General features: G+C 42.7%; 1 protein-coding gene across 3 annotated transcripts in view; it reads right to left on the bottom strand.

The window, feature by feature from the left end:
* Positions 1-374: 374 nt before the first annotated feature.
* pbx3b (pre-B-cell leukemia homeobox 3b) overlaps positions 375-19,755 on the bottom strand; it is a 57,124-nt gene continuing 37,743 nt past the window's right edge. The window contains exons 3-10 of one of the 3 annotated variants that reach the window (XM_083911919.1): positions 12,375-12,616; positions 11,210-11,400; positions 10,000-10,135; positions 9,172-9,201; positions 5,181-5,346; positions 3,977-4,089; positions 2,642-2,731; positions 375-848 (exon numbers count right to left, since the gene is read on the bottom strand). In XM_083911919.1, the coding sequence (XP_083768045.1) occupies positions 756-848; positions 2,642-2,731; positions 3,977-4,089; positions 5,181-5,346; positions 9,172-9,201; positions 10,000-10,135; positions 11,210-11,400; positions 12,375-12,616 (1,061 nt within the window). In that variant the 3' untranslated portion in view covers positions 375-755. The remainder of the gene's footprint in view (positions 849-2,641; positions 2,732-3,976; positions 4,090-5,180; positions 5,347-9,171; positions 9,202-9,999; positions 10,136-11,209; positions 11,401-12,374; positions 12,617-19,755) is intronic. The other 2 variants (XM_083911920.1, XM_083911921.1) reach the window with 2 other exon arrangements.

Genomic DNA, 19,755 nt, shown 5'->3' with positions numbered 1-19,755 from the left:
GTGGGGGACATGTTGATAAGCAGTACAAAAAAAAAAAATGTTTACATATGTACATACTAAACATCAAATTATAAAATATGGAACGGTGTCATGTTATTGTCAAGCAATCAATTACACTTCTTTATGTTCCAGAGTTTGAATAGCCATTTCCTTCTACTAATGTATACGGCTGTAAGGCAAAAATAAATCTTGAAAGTAACTACAAAGCTGCCATTGAGCTGTCAACAGTAGCATTGTTGAGTTGCTGGACAAGACTGCAAGCACATTACAGTCAAAGAAACAGCTGCTTTAATCTATGTATTGTAGGAACTGAAAAGAACGCAATTATCAAAATGGAGAGTTGTAATTAAATCAATAATTAAACAAATGGCTGCTTAAAATGTCACATTAGACGCACGAGTGTCATCCAGTATTTAAGTTCTGAGGAGCTAATTATCCTGAAAGTTTATTGAGTGTCATCTGAGAGCTGTTTTCTGTTTGTACATAATGTGTGCTTACCCCTACGACAAACAAATAAGAGCATGGTGATCACATCTGATTTATGTAGACGGAAAGAAAACACTGAACGATCAGGAAACACTGGGTATTAATAATGGAGGATGACATTTGTGTTTGGCAATGGTTCGTGGGAAATTTGAAGGTACAGGAAATACCAATCTGTTGTGAAAAGTTTTTTTTTTGTATGTCCTCTGCAGTTGGTCAGCCAGTGAAAAGAGTCCATGCCCAGCTTGAGGCGAAGATGCATCAATAGCGGATCAATTCGAGGTATCGGAGTGCACACTTCCGGGTCCTTCTGTCGGAGATATTACAGAAGACGGAGTCGTTGCATCTTGCCATCCCCCATTAGCCTGGGACACAATAGGTTGAGATTACAATCTTACAATTACATACCCTGCAATATGATATTGGAACATTTTTAGACCCAAAATGTAACACAACACTCCAAAAATGGAAGAGGCACTTATAGATTTTTGGTTGCACTGATATGCCAGTTGCTATCAACATGTTTTACATACAACTATGTGATTAGTCTTTGCATTACACTAGCATCAGCATCTTGGAAACAATTTTGTCTCGTGTCCCGACCAATGGGAGCAGTCCCGGAAATCAGTGTCTAAGCAGATTTCAGCAACGGCAGACAGCTTGTCGCTACATATTCTCCTGTCAGTCAAGAAGAGGGAGGGCTCAGGCTGGGGTGAGGTGGAGGGAGCTGAGTGAAAGTGACAGGGCAGGGGCTCTCCGAGAGACTTTGCTTTGCTCCAGGCATGACCTAGCCTTTACTGAATCCTTCTACGTCACCACCAACAAAGCTAAAGGTTAGTCTATGCTAATATATCTGTGGACGTTTAAGGTTTTGTTGCCACAAAATAAGAGCTCTGCCCCATTTTGACTTATTCAAAATGTTTTATTACTGTCATTTGTAGAGGTTCTCTCCTGTCAGGGTTGCTCGGCGCTGCTGTTTTTGTAGGGATCACGCTGAGCTCTGCTGAGCCAGTAGTCACAGGTCTACACTTCACGAGGAAGTGAGAAACCTTGTGAGAAAGTGAAAAATGCTTGATCCTGGTAGGAGTTGACATGTCTAAAGAGCTTATAGCAATAAGGCTTCAGCAAAGCCAACATGACACCGAAATCACTGAATGCTTGCAAACAGCCCCCACCATTTGTTTACATAAAATGTGCTAATTCTTTTTCACATAAATATATATATTTATATATATTATATTAATTTCAAGCAACACTGCTGTAAATCTAATACCTTACTTTTGATGTTTAAGCTTTAAATAATATTAGATTTGAATATGCATGCATTTTACCCAGCAGGCATAACAATATAAAGGGAGCAAATACTGAGATTGTGATACAGTAGTGAGAAAGAGAGAGATAGAGAGAGAGCTGTCTGATGCTATTTCTCTCTCTCTCTCTCCCTCTCCTCATCCTCCCTCATCAACGAAATTAATCTTTACTCTGATAGCTTCAGATTGTGTGCTGCTTTACAAAAAGGAGCCATATCAAACCTCATCAAGGAAGATGGAATTCATGTCTGGAAAGGGCTGCGGGCGATCACATGTTCAAATTTTATCATGAAGATAAGGCTATGGAAAATTCTGTGAAGCGTTTCAAAAACAGCTAAATGCAACAGATACTGTGCAGGGAAAATACTTTTTTTTTCATCTGATTTTTGGTTTGAGTGAAAAAAAATATATTAAAAGATGTTTATTAAAGTAAAGCCGGAGATTTCTATTCCCCTGCTGTGTAACTTGTTTTATTAAATGCAACTTTTATACATATCAGGTGACAATATACTATGTGTGGGAAGCTTAATTGCATGCGATTGTATGTCTCTCTGTATCTACCATGAGAGTGTGGTTATGCAATAGCGGCACTTTCTACCTATAGCTATAGTTGTGACATCACAGCTATACAGAAGTCCTGACGGCTCGTTTAAAGTCACAGTTTCTGAATATGGGCTGTGTGCATTGCTCTGTAGACTGAGTGTTTTGATACTTTCACAGTATTGATACAGCACCTCTACCTGCCTTATTATAAAAAAGGCATGGAAATCTAACTTTTGACAATATGGGACCTTTAAAATATAACTTTGCAGCATAAACTGTACTTAACCAATTAAAGCTTTACTTACATTTAAGCCATGTGGACTATACATCGTGTTCCTCCCAAGAGCATCATTGTATCCTGCCGTCTGACTGATAACATGGCGCAGGGTATCCACCTGAGGGGACAGACAAAGTGGACAAGCTGGTCAACTGAGTGTCTCAAAGCAGGTCAACACTAACTGTAAACATGCTCAGTGAAGCAACAGATACTGACACAAAGGGACCCCTGAGACAGCACGTTTCTAACACAGCTAATATATTTCCTAATGAAATAACAAAAGCATACTGACATTACTAGCATGCTCAAATCTAGTACACATTGCTATAGTGGCTATGAGCTAACAAACAAATGACAGTAACGTAGGGGCTGGGTGATATGACTAAGATCTTCCATACCATATTCGTATCTCGATAGCAATATATATACTGATATAGCATGTTACTTGTTACTTGTTACTTGATGTTAAAAAAGTCTATATGAATTAACCAAGTCTATTTTTGTACACTCCTGTGTGAATTAAATACTTGACAAATTAATAGATACTGAGTATTTTCTCATTTTATTAAAAATTGTAGCGCTAAAAAAAATAAAAATGTACAATGTTCAGAATGTAAAACTTGTCCAAATAAGATAAATATGCTCAAAGGGAATATGAGAAGTTGGAGTTTATGTGCTTGCTATTGCCACTGTAGACAATGTAATTGCATATCACAAAATAATATATTTTCACAACCTCGATTCCACTGAAAGATGATGAATTATCATATTGATTTATCGCCCAGCCCTTCAATAACAAATACACTATGTATGTGTTGTTTTTTTTTTTTTTACTTTAATCATGAATAAGCATAGTTTTGTGTGCACGGTGAGTCGTTTGTGCAGCTGAGTCTAACTTACAAAATGGAAGACATCAACAACAAACAATAACAGGATGAGACAGGAAGAGAGCAATATAGAATACAGGAAAAAGGGGAAAACACAGTACCAAAAACCCAATACCAACCCAAGAGTTCAAGTCAAAGCCAGATGCATTCACAAAACGTTTTACTTAAAATGTTTCAAATAGTAACCAGGAAATTGCTTTGCGGCATGATAGCAGTGGGGTGGGATTATATTTTGGCTGGCAAAATATTCCATCCAAAGCGAAATAGTCAGTAAACACTTTAGTCAATCGGAGGTTATAGGAGGCCTCGCTGTGGTAATTTGAACTGCCCCTCGGATGAGCAGCGTGTTTCCTTCTTATTTTCTATTTTTGGTTTAATGTGCTTTAGACTGCACTGTGGATGGCTCAGTACACAGGCAAGACAAGGACAGCTCTCTGCGCTGGTAGTCAGGAACTGTCCCTGATTGTTAATCCTACCTGTGACTGTACATTGGCTCCGACTTGTGCCCCTTGGTAAGAATCCCCATTCAGACTCTGCATGCTCAAGAACATGTCCCCAGAGTTTGGGAGGTTAAAAGAACCTGAAGAACCTGGAAAGGGAGGATGTAAGTAGCTGAATACATGAGAAGGCTATAAAGGGAATGCACACACACACACACACACACACACGCACATGTCTGCATACTCAGACCCGACTCAAGCAGACAAATACACAGAAGAAAGACTCCCATAAAGCAGGCAACTACAAGGGTGAAGGAGGGAAAGTAAGGGAAGCAAAGAAAGGAACATAAGAGGACGATATGCAGGAGGACTGAAGAGGGTCTTTTTACGAATGCAGGAGACACACATTGAATGAAAATCACACAACACAAGGGGGGGGGGGGGTTCTATATGTGGTTGGTCGCTTAAGCTCCCAATTGTTCCACATCACCTACTTCCTATCTAACGTTGGCAGGGAGGTATCACATGGTAAATGACAAGGACAATAAGAAGCTTATGAAAAGACCAGTACCAGTAAACATGTTGGTTAAAAGAGTGTTTTTGCTCTCTGCAGAATCCAGCTGAAACTCTTCATCTTTCATCTGGAATCCTGGGTGCAAGAAAAAGGGACCACTTCATAAGCTTACCACATCCCGACGCAGGTCAACCTAGTCCAAACTCAGCATTACATTACTCATTAATCCGGACTAAACATGCGTTCCCTTTAGGCTTCCTGTTTTCCTTATGACTTGTATTCAGTATGAACTGCATATAACGCCATTTTGATATAATGCTGTAGGTTAAATGCTCCCAGTAATTATGCGTAATTTTATTTATCAAAAAAAACAAAACCCTTCCATTCAGTGGGACTATATACCATTACATTACAAATGACAGGAAGTTGAGTGAAAGTCAAGGGAAAACAAATCCCAATGGCATCCTTCTGAATTTTTTTTTATTTTTGCCAAAAATACATGTGTTCTCGGTTCACAAGTCAGGAACGCTCTCTTTATGCATGAGTTTGCTTGGCATCAACTGTCTTATAGACAGGAGACACTGTGATCCCCAAGCTGGGAGCAGAGCCTGTCACTCTTGCCTGTGTGAATTGTACATGAGAGAGTGAGGCAGGTAGGCAGCGGGGTAAAGGGCTGAGGTAGAGGGCAGATCTTTTTTTTTTTGGTCTATATGCAGGAGTGCCTACCGGAGTTAGGTGTGGTAGGGGAGTTGGCCTGGCTGTTCTGCACTGCAGCGGCTGCAGCATGTGCTGCATTTACAGCAGTCTTGGCGGCATACAGGTTGGCTTCTTCCTGAAACTTGCCGATATTTTTCTTGTACCGGATCCTTTTGTTGCCAAACCAGTTGGATACCTGTGTGGTAGAGCAGAAGGAGGAGGAGCAGAGGAGTCAGACGTCAAGCAGCCACAGCACCGTGCACTGAGCAGTGTGATTGTTTCAAGATGTCATGTTTGGGTCCATCAAGTACCCAATTCCCAGCCCCTGCAGTAATGTCCGCCGGGTACACAAGCTAATTAAGCCATAATCAGGAGCCACTTGTGTCTTCTCATGGATGGGAGCATGACATGCTCTCAGATCTGTCTCCTGACAAAACTAACACACAAGGGGCTCCTATCGCAAAGACACTTAAGTCAATATATTATATTTCTCATAGCAGGGCTCATTTGATAAAAAATACTATCATTTCCCTCAGTGAAATATATGAACGTTCATAATTTACCCTCTGAAGGATGCTCACTGATACCAGATCAGTGAGTCTAGGTGATTGACACCTTATGTTAATACAATTACAATTAGCTAATTTAAGTGATTTAATGTTATTGAGTTTTACATGAACAGTAAGATAAAAAAAATGTATATCTGTGAAAAAAAAATTAACTAAAAGTGTTAATAATAATCTAAAAAAACAGTCAATCTTAATTAATGGCTGGCCTGGGTTGCTGCTTTAATTTTAAAAATGAGAAAACATTAATACAGCAATGAAACCACAACCTGTGTGTGTGTGTGTGTGTGTGTGTGTGTGTGTGTGTGTGTGTGTGTGTATACGTGCATGCTCAGTGATTCTGGAGGCAACTATTGTTTGTAATTATCAAAAACAAGAGTTAGAGGGTAAAAACCTGCAGACGTGAAGCAGTAAACACAGATTTTCGGGGCAGTCAGTGTTAATTGATGTGTTGAAACAAATAAATAAATATATATTTATTTATATATTACTGCAGCAAAATGGGACTTTAAAGGCAGAGGGAATTTAAATAAACGTCTGAATTGGGTATATTCAGATTTAGAGCAGTTGAAAATGCTAATTTTGTTCAATTGAAATGATGACATCCAACATCAGTCAGACACTGAAAAGTTGTATGAGCGGTGCACCTTATGTGTGAATGCTGGCTCTGCAATAATAGTGGAATAATAATGAGATGATGCTTGTTTTTAATGGTTCTATAAATTAGAGTGTCGTGTCGCTGCGCTGCTGCCCCCCTCTCAGGCCCTGCAGCAGCCCTCGGCTGGACCAGCCAAAGAGCAGCTGCCCCTAATGACGCTTTATTTAATTTCCACCCATGTGCTTAAATTTTAATATCCCCAGCAGCCCGCCAATGCTGTGGCGTAAAAACGGACTGGATTTGCAGGACATCAGATCATTTCTATCCTGCACGTCTCTGTGCTCTAAATCTTTAATATCTAGGCAATTAAAATTAATGACCATTCAGGCGAGGCCCACTGTTGGCAGGGTTTCCTTGACATCAATTGTTTGATGGGTTTACCTAGAGGTTAAACTAACAAGCAAGGTTTAATTGGAAGCAATGAAAGCCCTGACCATCATCCTTTTTACTTAACCTGCTTATAGTGGATTGTAGAGCTGAAGACGATGCAACATTCTCGCTCTTTCAGACAGCTCAAAGTGCCCACAAACCCCTGGAAATCATTGAAAATGTTTTCTAAAGCTCATCAGTCTGTTTAATTTAACAAAATGTTTGTGCAATCAGTGTATTACACAGAACTACATTTGTTAAAATGTCAGTTGGGTTGGTGTCAGTGTATGCGCATGAAGACACATTTGTATCATTAAGTCTGAAAGTTGACAGTGGTAGATAGACACTAGTTTACTTTTTTACCAAGTATGGCAGTGATACATGCAAATTCTACCATTTTATATTGAAACATTAACTTTAATTACTCTATCTGCTCTTGTCCTTTATGGTGATGAAGTGTGTTATGACTGTATTCCACCACTATATGGTGTTACAAGCATGAACAGATCAAATCCTCTGGATGTCGTTGCACAACCCTTCTCCACTCCACACGCACATTTCTCTCCTGCCCACTGAACTCTGGCTTTAGTGATTCACAGGTTCAGCTAAATATTGAACAAATGCATGGCACTATAAGGTGTGGAGCACAACCCAATCTACAGAACTAATTCCCTTTTATCTTGTGGCAGGCCATGCGTTCAATTGACTCATATATGTGGTGAGAAACTGGTTGTGAGATTGAATTACCTGACATCAGCAGCCTCAAAGGTAACAATTGTATAATGACCATGCGGACTCCTTGCAAGAACACAATACCACTGCCCGCTAGAGAGGCCGTGGAGCTGTAGTTAATAATTCAAACTATTTCACTCTATTTCAGGTCAATACTATGATCTCAATATATCTGAGATTACAATGCCCTAAGACTTAAATACAAATACAGAGGTGGTCTCACTAGCTGTGATACCATCAATTATACAGGCCGCATTAATAATGAATAAGAGCTCAAGTCTTAACTTCTCTAAATTCACTGTGATCTGAAATATTGAAAAGTGTCACTCAGGAGAAAAATGTAAAGGAGTCCCTGCAGAGGAATCTTCCTTAAATGTGGAATCATTCACACACATTATGTCCAATATGGCCTTAGTAAACCCTTAAATAAACCACAGCCATCCAATCCCATGCCTTCATTCAGGGGCCCAGCACAGAGCATGCAGAGTGACAGAGGGAATAAGATGGGATCCTGCATTTAAGAGAGCCACTTGGGTAATCGTAGCTTATTGTTCTTTCTGTTGTTAATAAAATCGGACACATTGACATTGTGGGTTTTTTTTTGTTCGAGATTATCACTGCAGCATTTAGTTATAACTGAAACACTGGATTTGATCTGCAGGGAACTCCTGAGGTGAAGGGAAGATGACTGTGCATCACTTGCATTTTAAATCATCCTTGCTGAAACGACGTGGGGTGTTTCGTCAGCGATGATGCATCGAGCATAGCCGTGGACTGATATTGGCATACCATTCACGACGGATGGTTTTTTTTCTTAATGAACTGCTTTGGCAATCAACAAAGCCTGCAAAAAAGTATTTTGCGGGTGTTTGAGAAATGACTTGGCCTAGCCCTCAGAGTGGCCACAGCGAGCGGTTTGCGTCTCTGAAATGCAGGGGCACGGTGAGGGATAACACACTTACGGCGCACTCGGCATCATGTCGAGCCTCAGACTTTGTTACTCACTTAAAATGAGCCAAAGCACTAAGAATAAGTCAATAAGAATGTCTGCAGTGGCCTCCGCCAGTCGAGGAGTACGCCACTAATGGGGCCTGAGATGAGTTCAAGTGAATTTTTAAAAGCCCTCTAATTTCTGCATAGACTGATTTGTTCTCATGGGAACTGGAACGGTGGCCTGTTTTTTTTTTTTGCGAGGCACTCAGAAAACAGAGTGGGGTTTCCATTTGTGAGGGTCGGTGGCCATTTCTTTAACCGCTATTAAAGCACACAGCGATCACAGGGCAAGCGGGGGGTTAATCATTTCTGAGCGCAGTTTGAAGGTTCAAAAGACCACACAAGTAGTCAACGCTCTACAACAAACAAAAATAGATAAATAATGGGGTAAACAAAAGCCAAAAAGTAATGCGACACATTTGTACAGACATAATGTGGTGATAACATGAGTGTAGCTTACAAAACAACAAAAAAAATTCTCTGTGTTCGTGTGCTATTTAAAGGTGGGATGTCAGTGCGGCTTATCCGATCTTTAAAAAAAAATGTCAGTTTGTAATACTGTCATTCATGATAACATTAGCATTGCTCCAGTAGTGTGAGGGAGGGAGGTTCTGTGCAGTGGAAAACTGTGAGGCTATTACATACATAAACAAAGGAGGTACAAAAAAATGAAAACAGTGGATCAGGAGAAGTTATGACATACCTGTGATACTGTGATGGTGCTTCCCACCCCCTGAAGGCAAAAAAGAATGGGCTTTTACAGTATCTGACTCTTCATGACTACACTCAATATAACCCCTCAACACCCCCTCCCCACACAGAAAAAAACACTGCAGATTATTGTATAGATTCATGTTTCTGTGATATAGTGTCTCATGAGGACAACCATAGAACAATAGGAAGAAAAAAATCTAGATAGTAGTCACAATCATAGCAGAAAAAAAGAGAGCACAGGATAATAATACTGTGGATGTGGGGGTTAGGTGTGAGAGATATTGCCTTTCGGGTTTACCCAACAAGGAGGCTGTGGCTAAAGGGGAAAGTCTAAAATATAACTGTGAATTAGCAGAGTCCTGCAAGGTCACTTGAACGACAAACATACAAATAAATTGCCAGTATCATCTAGTGTTTTGAAGCACCAGACTTAACTGCTTTTTTTTTAAAGTAATGGATGATGCCATTTGTCTTCCCAGTTTATGACCTGAGTGACTGACCAGGCAACAGAGAGAGCACACATGGTAGATGGGAATGAGAGGGAAAATGGCAGGGGACTCAGCGTTGGGGCGGCTAAGGAAGGACAGCATAGTGCTTTGATTGAGGCCAAGATGATATGGGCCTCCCCTCCCTGTGGCCCTGCTCTGACTGACTGGGACCAGCCTTGACTGAAGCATCATTAGGCAGCCACAATGTCAAGGTTAGCTAAGGACATTGTGTCTTGGTGGTGTGACCTACGGTAACTATCCCTCTAGGTTTTAGCCTTTCCCACCCTGATTATTACCCCACCATCTACTGTTAGATGAGCGCTACCCACCTGGGAAACTGTGATGCTGCACTTCTTGGCCAGCTCCTCTTTAGCCTCCTCACTCGGATACGGGTTGCTGAGGTGCGAGTAGAAGTATTCGTTCAAGATTTCCGTCGCCTGCTTGCTGAAGTTTCTCCTTTTCCGCCTGAATGGGGAGCAGAACGAGAGAAAGGCAGAGCAAGCCTATTAGCGGGACCAGCATTAACTCATCCATTTGGATCGCACAAATTGCACAATCAATCTCACACATAAATGGTGAAAATAATGAGGAATTGGCTCTAAGGGCCCTCAGGAGCAGGATATTGTGTCCTGCTCCAAGAGTCTCGTCAACACACAGAAGAAACGACTCCAACCAATAAAGTGACACGCACACAAACACACACACACACACACACACACATACACACACACATACACACACACAATCACAAAACACATACAATGTTTAATTTGGTCTGTTGGTCTCCAATCTCCAGTCCAAGCGTGTAATGTGTGGAGTTTAGTGCAGCGGATGGGTGGGCTTCGTGATGGAGCGCAAAGCCCAGTCGGAGTGCATCTCGGTACATTATAGAAATCATGGCATGCACAGTTGAGCATTGTTCCTGAAGTGCCACAGCCCCAGGGATCTCCAGTAGAAACAAGCAAACTCTAACTAGATCTGGGTCCCCTTCCCTCCCAAGGGCACTACTTATCATGTTGTTGAGCATTTGCTTATTTTGCCTTGTTTACTGTTTCACACAGGCAATGGCCAAGCAAAATGTGCTTCCACTTGGCTTGTTTGGCCTGAACTTGTGCTGCTCTCCTCCACAGAGCGCCACACTGCACCACACTGTTAGTGATTAGAGTAATCCACAACACCTGCTGATGACCTCCCCTCCATCCATTACACATGACTCTGCCCCCATTTCATTTGGTCTTAACTGTTCTCAGGTGCGGGGCCATGATTGTCTTGGAAATGGATAATGCATGGGACATGGTCATAATTAAAATCATGCATCTCTGCAGTGCTCATACTGTGTGCTGTGCCAGAAAAGTAAGGTGAGAAACAAACTTCCGACCTGCACGCTGTCTAAAAATGACCTCGCCCACTGGGTTTGCCTATATGGGTCATACAAAAGCAATAAAAGTTTCTAGATACCAAATACAATCTCTCTCCCCCCCACACACACACGCACACACACACATATAAATATATATATGCACTACACTATCCACTGACCTGGCATCAAGGAATCTGGAGCGCAGGATCATGACAGCCTCACAGGTGCTCTGTTTCAGTTGCATCTGGATGGAGCTGAATTTACGGTGGATGATTCCCACCATGCGCTCAATCTCTTTGGGGGAGATGGGCCGCGTGCGAGACTGTTCCCTCAGCAGGTTCATCACATGGGTAGTGAATTCGTTACATGCCTGCCAAAAGACAAAAAGTACAGCCAACATGAGTTCGGTAAATGTCCCAAATCACAGCAGTGAACTTACCAAAGCTCTTTGTCTGATACTCTAAAGTCATGTACATTTTTCACATAGGAAAGGAGTTTATTAAATGCACGCTCTTTCTGTTAAAAGCTGCAACAGAGTTTATACATTACTTTGGTGACAAAATAGGTGAAGTCATCTTTGAATATAAATGCAGATTTGCAATTTGGCTCGGCCCTAATGCAGAGCGAATTTAAACAGCTTTTCGTTAAACCACTAGTTCATACATGATTAATTAGAATAACTCATTTACGTAGTGCACACTTTAGCTCATTACTCTGAGTAAAATTCGTTAAGTATTTACATTTAGATAATTAAAACCTGGAAACACCCTTAAGAAAGATGCATTTACTCCAGGCGAAGTGTTGTGTGTGCCCCCGCGTACCCACCTCCTCTCTCAGAGAGCACAGAGTAAATTAGTCTAATTTACCTCACTGGTTTGCTGAGGCATCACTGTTACACCTTCTATTTCCGCCCATAATGCCTGTGCTTAATGGCAGGCTCAAAGTGCTAGGTGAAGGAGTTGATCATACTTTCATTTAACACAGATGACTAAGGCTCTCCTTTGGATCTCTATAATCAGCTACAACACAGTGAATAATACTGCCATTTTTTTTCCCAAGATGATAACACAGTCTCTCCCGTCATGCATAATCTCTGCAATTTTCTGGCTAATGCAGGGAATGAGCTGTTCTGGGTGTTCTGAAGCGATGTGAAGTGTGAAGTACAACTCAAACTGAATTTCAAATAGCCGTTAGACAAATTTGGATGATGAAAAAAAGAAGAAAATTGATGTTGTTCACCTTTTCTTGGCAGTAGTACATGAAGAGGTGGGGTATTTCAAGCAAAAAATATAAACTGAATCCTGAATCTGTTCTTGGGAATATCTTAACCTCAAGACTCCTCACCTGCTCGTATTTCTCCAGCTCTGTGTGATAGATCTGTCTGATCTGGGTGAGTTTGGCTCTGTAGTCGGAATGTTCGATGGAGTTATCGGCTGCCCCGCCGGAGGCTGCGGCTGCTGCGGCAGCGGCGGCCGATCCGCCGCCTTTCTCCGGTCCTGCCACACCCTCCGCCAGCAGCATGTTGTCTAGACGCATGAGCTGGGGGTCCGGGGGGTCCTCCTCCTGGGCACCACGGATGCTGAGACCTGCAGCGACACACATACAGGGACAGAGGATCAGCTAATGTGATTCAGGGACATTAAAACTGGAACAAATAATACTAATACTAAGATCAAATAAGACCAGACTGAATTATTAGGAGCAACTAAAAGTCTTATGTCTGCATCGTCTTCTCTAGTGTGATATTTCCCTGCAGGTATGAAGTGGGTGCCTCCTGCATGTGTACTGTGTTCCTGTTGCCCATGTCTATGCCTGTTCTCTTTTATTTACACACTGCACTGCACACTGTGTGTACGGAAAGGCTGACATGACAGCAACATCTATAAACTGACAAATGCTCAAGTGGCACTTCTACTCTGTGAAAAGGATGCTAAACAGAGAACTATACCTCTTGTGAGTGTCTCTAGATTTGACACAGTGAATGCTGGCAACTCCACAATGTAACCTCATTTCTATCTGCTTATAAGTTTGAACCCTGTATTATCTTACTATCCATATTTTTGCAACATTCTAACAAGTAATAAAAATGTGCTAGTGAAGTTAAAAACAACATACAGCAAAATGAGCGAGTGAGTCAATTTTATGTAAAGTGCTCATTTATGAATTCTGTTTACGCTCTCAGACCCTGCTGTTTATTTCCCCTGGTTTTCTGTCTTGCTGGTCTGTCAGCAAGTCGTAATCACCCAGCAGATAGCATACATGCACACCTTGATGCACTGACAATGCAACCACAACGCCAGGCTTTACTGAGAATAAACAAACAAAAGAAGACTGGGGGTCAGAATTACAACAAAAACAAGCTGGAGCAATCCGCTCTAATAAGTGGATGAAAATGTGGCTCAATGGGCAGTAAATACTGAGTGGCTACTCGAATGTTATGATTACCAGAGTTGTTTCAATTCAATAATCCCTCCCGCAATTCAGGGATTTTCAACAGCTCATTACAGCTTCATTAAGATATGGCCAGCCACTGGATTCCAAATAAGAAGATTAGTGGCTCTATTGTGTCAGCCAGTAGGCATGCAATCAGAGGAGCCCTTTTAACACGCTTTGACCGACTGACCCTGCCAGCATACCATCCACAGGAAGAAATACTAGAGAGGAAACGCTCTTTTCTTCTTTCCATCTTTCTTATAAACAAATTCCTGAATAAAACAAATTAGGAAGCACATCATATTGTAACCACTCCTCTGATGTTTTCATCTCTGTTGGTGTTTTGTTCGACTGCGGTGCCACTGAAAAACAAATTTGCCTCTATTTGTGGATCGGCTGGCTTTGAGTCTTTTAGGTGTAATGGTGTGAGAGGAGTGGATGAATGTGGCTATTTGTGTTGGAGACATTGAGATGCTGGACAAGGCTCCATCAGGCTTGCAGAGCCAAGCCATCCATGTGGACAATATGCCACTGCTCCACTAAACCTCGTCCACATCACACTGCATCTGCGCAACTCCACCCAAAGCTCTCGTTCTGGACAGGCTCGACTGTTTCCATTCCAGTTTGTGCAGCATGAAAACGAAAAATGATTCAAATGTTGACTGACCAGATGCCCGGCTACATATCTCAACATGCTCTAATAGCCAGTGGTTTGTAATTCAGTATTTACTCCCACTCTCTGATTCAACTGGAGCTCAGCAGGCTGCACTTTGTGCTGCGGGTGGTGGTAAGTAGGTAAGTATGTTTTTCATGTCAGGTATATTAAATATAACTCTGGGACGCAGCGTACATTTCCACACCAAACCCAGTTGTCACTTTCACTCCAGTCACTCTTTATCCAGGGGAAATGCAGCTATGGGAATTTACAGGGCTTTTCAGCTAAATGGGCATAAATCACTGGTTTCATTCAAACTAAATAATCACAGGCCATAAAGAGCTACTAGTCTCTTACCATACATTACCTCAAAGTTCCTGTGTGCAATAATGTGGCCATTCACGGCAAAGCAAAACACAGCGAGACATTAGAAAGTGACATGTAATCCTGTTAGTCCACTGACATGCGGAGTGGCTGTGACATTTTTATCATACGTGTCCATTTCTATTTGGGAAATCAGCAGGATAAAAATGATTACTGTGCTGCACTGAGAAGCAGACGGCCCTGCAGGAGTCCACCAGGGTGTATTTGTGCCACAGCAGCTATAGCTGGCCATTCATAACACACATGTTGGGAGAGAAGGAGCATCCGTCTCAAGCACATAAATACTAAAAATTAGAAAAATAAGAAAACATAGCCTACAGAAAGAAAAAATATATATTTTAAAAAACAGGTGCAATGTATCTCTGGATCGCTGTGCACCTTTGTTGGACGAGCTAAAGATTGCGGATTCACTTTTTAAGCTCGGCATCATCACACGACTTCCACAAAATAGGCTCGAGCGAGATAATATCTTTAATTTGCTGTGTGGTTGACAAATCTGTATAGCAACTTGCAAAGCCATAGTCACATTTTAGCAGTGCAATGCTGCTTCCCTGCTCAAATCTTTATCCTGTTTTTGTCTGATGATATGGGTATTAAAACAAGTTTGGGCACCCGAGTTGAGCTCTAATCCACCTCCACAGTCAAAGTGGGATTAATCTCAGTGCGGGAGTCGTGTCACCTTGGTAAAGCCTGCAAGCAATTGGAACTTAAGAATGAAAAATCTATATATGGTCTGGTTATTTCACATAACTCTGATGATTCTGGCTCACTTAATTACTAGAACGCATTTAATGATCTAAAAAAGAAAAACCTGAAATTGTTATAATAATGTAACATGTCCTTAATCTGCCTCATTTGTCATTCAACAATACAGGTGGAGTAGCTGGGGAAAAAAACACTTGCCTATATGATTGTTCCTCATTTCTCCTCTGTGGCTGAGACAAAAGGAGACACTGTGATTAATCCATCCCTATCAGTCAGGGGTGGTTCTCCTTTTCATTTTTTACAGGTTTCACCGCCGGTATCAGATCCGAGGAAGTAACAAATTTGACAGATAAAGACAATGCAGCCCTTTTCTCTCATATACTCTCCCCTGTTCTCTGTTTATAATCATTTCCGGTTGTGGGCTGCTGTCTCGTACATCATTCCCTGCTTGAAGCCCTGACAGTGATCTGAGCACTGCCTCGGGCCTCTCTCCTTTCCTCCCACCTCTTTCCCCCCTGTGCCCTCTTTTATTCTGTGGGCTTAGCTGACCTTTGGCCCGCTGCTTGTTTACTCTCATCACTGAAGTGTGAGCAGGAGAGCCATAAAGGCAGAGCCCTGCTGGGTTAATGTGGCCTGCTGAAGAGGGAAGGGGTGGCTCTGGGCTTCTACACCTCATTCTGCTGCACTGCATACTGTCAGATTCCAGATGATACACTGGAAGAGCAGTGATTCTTGCAGATAAAGCCAGAGATTTGTATTTTTGTTTTTTGGGGGGTTTTTGCACAGCTTTTCTAAGATGCTAAAATGTTACTGCTTGCAGAATGTGGTGCTGCCTGTGTGTTTAACTTGTTTGACAATACACACTGTGTCTTTGCAACTTCCATCATTGTTTCCAAAACATCCTATTCATTACAAGTAACCCTGACCTCTGCAGCTCCTCACCTACCCAGTGCCTCCAGTGAACAGCCACGGCCACGTATCGACACACTGTTCATCTAATTGCATTGATTCGAAAAGGTCTCCCAAAGCTAACTAATCGAAACAGAATTTATTTTCTGTCAATATTCGCAAAGGTCATCTCTCTTAGAGCCGTGGAGTAGACGCTGTGAGCGGAGAGGCGGCTCCGAGCAGGAGGAGGAGGAGGAGGAGGAGGAGGAGAAGGGCCGTGGCATCTAGCCTGTTACTGAGGCTCGTCCAAGGTGAGCTTTAACTCTGGCTTGGCACTCAGGATCCAAGGCTTCTAATCCACCGTGTTATTAAAACCCGCTGCCAAAGCAACACACTAGAGACTACAGAGGGCTTAGAGTATCCATTTCACAAAGAGGCCAGTGTCACTACAGCCGCGTTCCACGTCTCCTTTGACTTCATATCATCTCCTTTGTCGTGGCGCCTGGATCAGTGACTTTCAGCTCCAGAAGCGGGGAGCTGGATCAAATTACCATTGAAAATCTTTTGTTCTGACAAATGAAACATAAGGATCCTCTTTCATCAATGTTCTTAAAGGCTTTTTTAAGCTTGGCCTACATCCACATGGCACAAAGAATCTGAGAGAATGCCTGCGGGCTCTCTGTCTAGCATGTACAGTAATTAACATGCCATTAACACATTAATACACATTAACTATTCCCAATGTTAATGGCAGAGTAATTACCATACCTGATACCACACTGTGGGGAAGCCAAAGCACATTTGCCACTTTGTGTGTTTCACTTTCTTTGTTGAGTAAGCTGAAAAGAATAATATGAGAAGATGGCTCATTCGGCATATCCTCCACACAGAATATACCAGTGTGCATGCATGTGTCTGCAATGTAGGTTAGCGCTGTTCTGATTTCACTACAAGCATACCTGAAAGGAAGAAAGTTCTCATGGAAAAGTACTAAGGATGGGCTGTAGAGGTGAGGCGGAAATACAGGAGGGGACAGAGCGTCTGGTGATTAAATGTGGAGTAAAAGGAGGCAGGAAACAGGCCCTAAACTGGGGAATCCCTGTCTAGGATGATGATGTATTTCCTCCCAGTGCAGTGAGTGATAAGCTAATCAGCCACGCTGACAGTGAAGTGTTACAGCCCCTCAGTGCTAGGTCAAGACTTCTCCCATCATACACCACCAGCGCTCACTAAACAGACAGCAGCATGGAGGTGGTGGTGGGGAGTGGCTCTGGTCAGAAAAGAAGATCTCTGTCAGTTCAGGTAGCCTTTGTCCCTCGATGATGATGAGCCCCCCCCCCCCACTCTCCCCCATAAGAGAAGGCTGTGACAGTGGGGGCGAGGGGGCGTGAGGGGAGAGGAGGAGGAGGGGGAGCTTGCCACTCTCGACCCACGACTCCAAGACATGCGGGGAGCGGGGGTGGGCGAAGGGGTGGGAAAAGACAACCCAAACAAACATCTTGAAGACATTTTGCCAAGCACACCAAAATTAATCACTGTCCCATGGTGGCACTGACATTTGTGGGAAGTGACACACAACATGACAGACTAGAAGGAGAGGATGAAAGGAGAGCGAGGGAGGGTGGGAGGGCTGGGTAAACAAGAGCCACCGTCACTCGCTGTGATCATGTGTGTGATGTGTGTTTATATGTGAACGTGTGAGTGCCCACTTTGTTTCCTGCCCTCTAAGACTTAATGTGGGCAAACGGCCAAGTGGTGTAGTGATGGCTGACCAGGCCTGGCGTTGGGGGCCACACGCAGCGGTTGGGGAGACCGGCCAAATGAGTGGACAGGACCTCCGCTACAGATCAGCACACTGACTGACCCTACAGGACACATACAGCATGGGGCTCCAACATAGGGCTCTCATGGTTCACATGGTCTGCTGGTCACAGAATGAGCCTGAGATGCTGGTGTGCTACTCAGGCAGACATCCCAAATTTAAGATGAACATAAAGGAAAATGTGCTCAATAGAATAGTCAAAGAATATTTTAATATATGTGCTGTGTGTAGACTAGGACCATGTGTGACAGTTATTGTGTCTCATGTTTCAATATTTAATTTTAGCCCCCTATATTGTGTTAGCAGGTTTTTCTTATTTCTTTTCCTCACTTTCATTTTATATTTCATGTACTGATGGTCTTTAGCTGCTAGCCTCAATTTGCTGCAAAGGTAGGCTGATTTGTTATTCAGACCCCAAGCAAATAATGCAAATGTGGCACTGAAAGCCACTTATGAAATACCCAAAGGCAACTAATCACTCCTCCTCTCGTTCCAGCCTTTCTGCAGCCTCCTAATTAGAAGATGGAGATTGCATGAAACCAGGTCACACAGCAGGTCTTGTACACACCGATAACCAGGCAAATACGCAGGCAAAACTTCATCCAGACACCAAGCCAAGCATGCATTATTTTAAAGGCTAGAGGTGAAAAAATAATGCTATTCACGTTATTAATCCCATATATTTCACTGTATGCTTCCAAAGAAAGGATTTAGGCTTGAAGCAGTTTGTGTATGCACTCTGTATTTGTGTTTTTCCCGGTGCTTGCATGCATGCATGTGTGTGTGCGTGTGTGCGTGTGTGTGCGTGTGTGTGCGTGTGTGTGTGTGTGTGTGTGTGTATGTGTGTGTGTGTGCGTGCATGCATGCGTGCGTGCGTGTGTGCATACGCTCATGTCTGCATGCGTGCGTGTGAAGGCTACATGCTTGCATAAACAAAGAAACGGCATTGGTAGCATACAGCCAACCATGATCCACTGCCAGAGAGATTATTCTTTGCGGTGGCATTTCTACAAGAGAGTTGACAGTCCATCATTTAGATTTTGCAGTGTATCCACGAAAAGGCTGCATTGCCTGAAGCAGAAGGAGCTGCTCTCCCTCAGTGTCTTTTATAGAAGAGAATTCAGTTTCAAATTGTAAAACCAGAATCCTTTGCTAGCAGTGCTGTAGCGTGTAAGGACTCTGCTAGGAGGCAAGTGAGGTAAGACCGGAATAAGACAGCGGTTGACGAGACGATTCTACGAGCATCTCTTGGTGAGGACTGCCAAAGCTCACAAAAAGACATCCACCTCCAGTGTCTTAGCACGCACTTGAATAAGAGCGCAGTTTCTGCGAGCATCCGCAGCCTGATGTTGTAGGTTACTGCTAGGTCTGCAGAGTGCAGTGCAAGGAGTGGCTGTGCGGATCAGGTCCAGGCCAAACAACAGCATGTGACAGAAGCAGGCCAAAGAGGATGTTGAGACACGCAGAGACTTAACAGGCAGCCGGCCTGCCATCCACTCTTTTTCAGCTCCCCTTATACTCAACACATCACTTCGGATCCATCACAAGTGTCTTTTCAAAGAAACACGGCGAGAATAGACTCTCATATTACCATAAGAAAGAAGCAAAATACCTGTTTTCAAAGCAAAAATGAATGATCACTGGGAGACTATCATGTCCCTCATTTCATCGGACTAGCTGAATAGTTTTATTGTACACCTACAGATGATATCCCGCGAAAAATGTAGCAAAGAAAGGGGTTATTTGGCGGTAATTATTCCCAGCATGTACTTTATACACCATTTAATGGGTTTGACTGCAGGCGTGGCCATCGCCTGTGACTTGCTCACCCAGTTATC

The sequence above is a fragment of the Echiichthys vipera genome (genome assembly GCF_963691815.1).
Source record: "Echiichthys vipera genome assembly, chromosome: 4".
NCBI lineage: Eukaryota > Metazoa > Chordata > Actinopteri > Perciformes > Trachinidae > Echiichthys > Echiichthys vipera.
The sequence above is the reverse complement of the archived record's forward strand: the minus strand, read 5'-3'. Positions and strand labels throughout refer to the sequence as shown.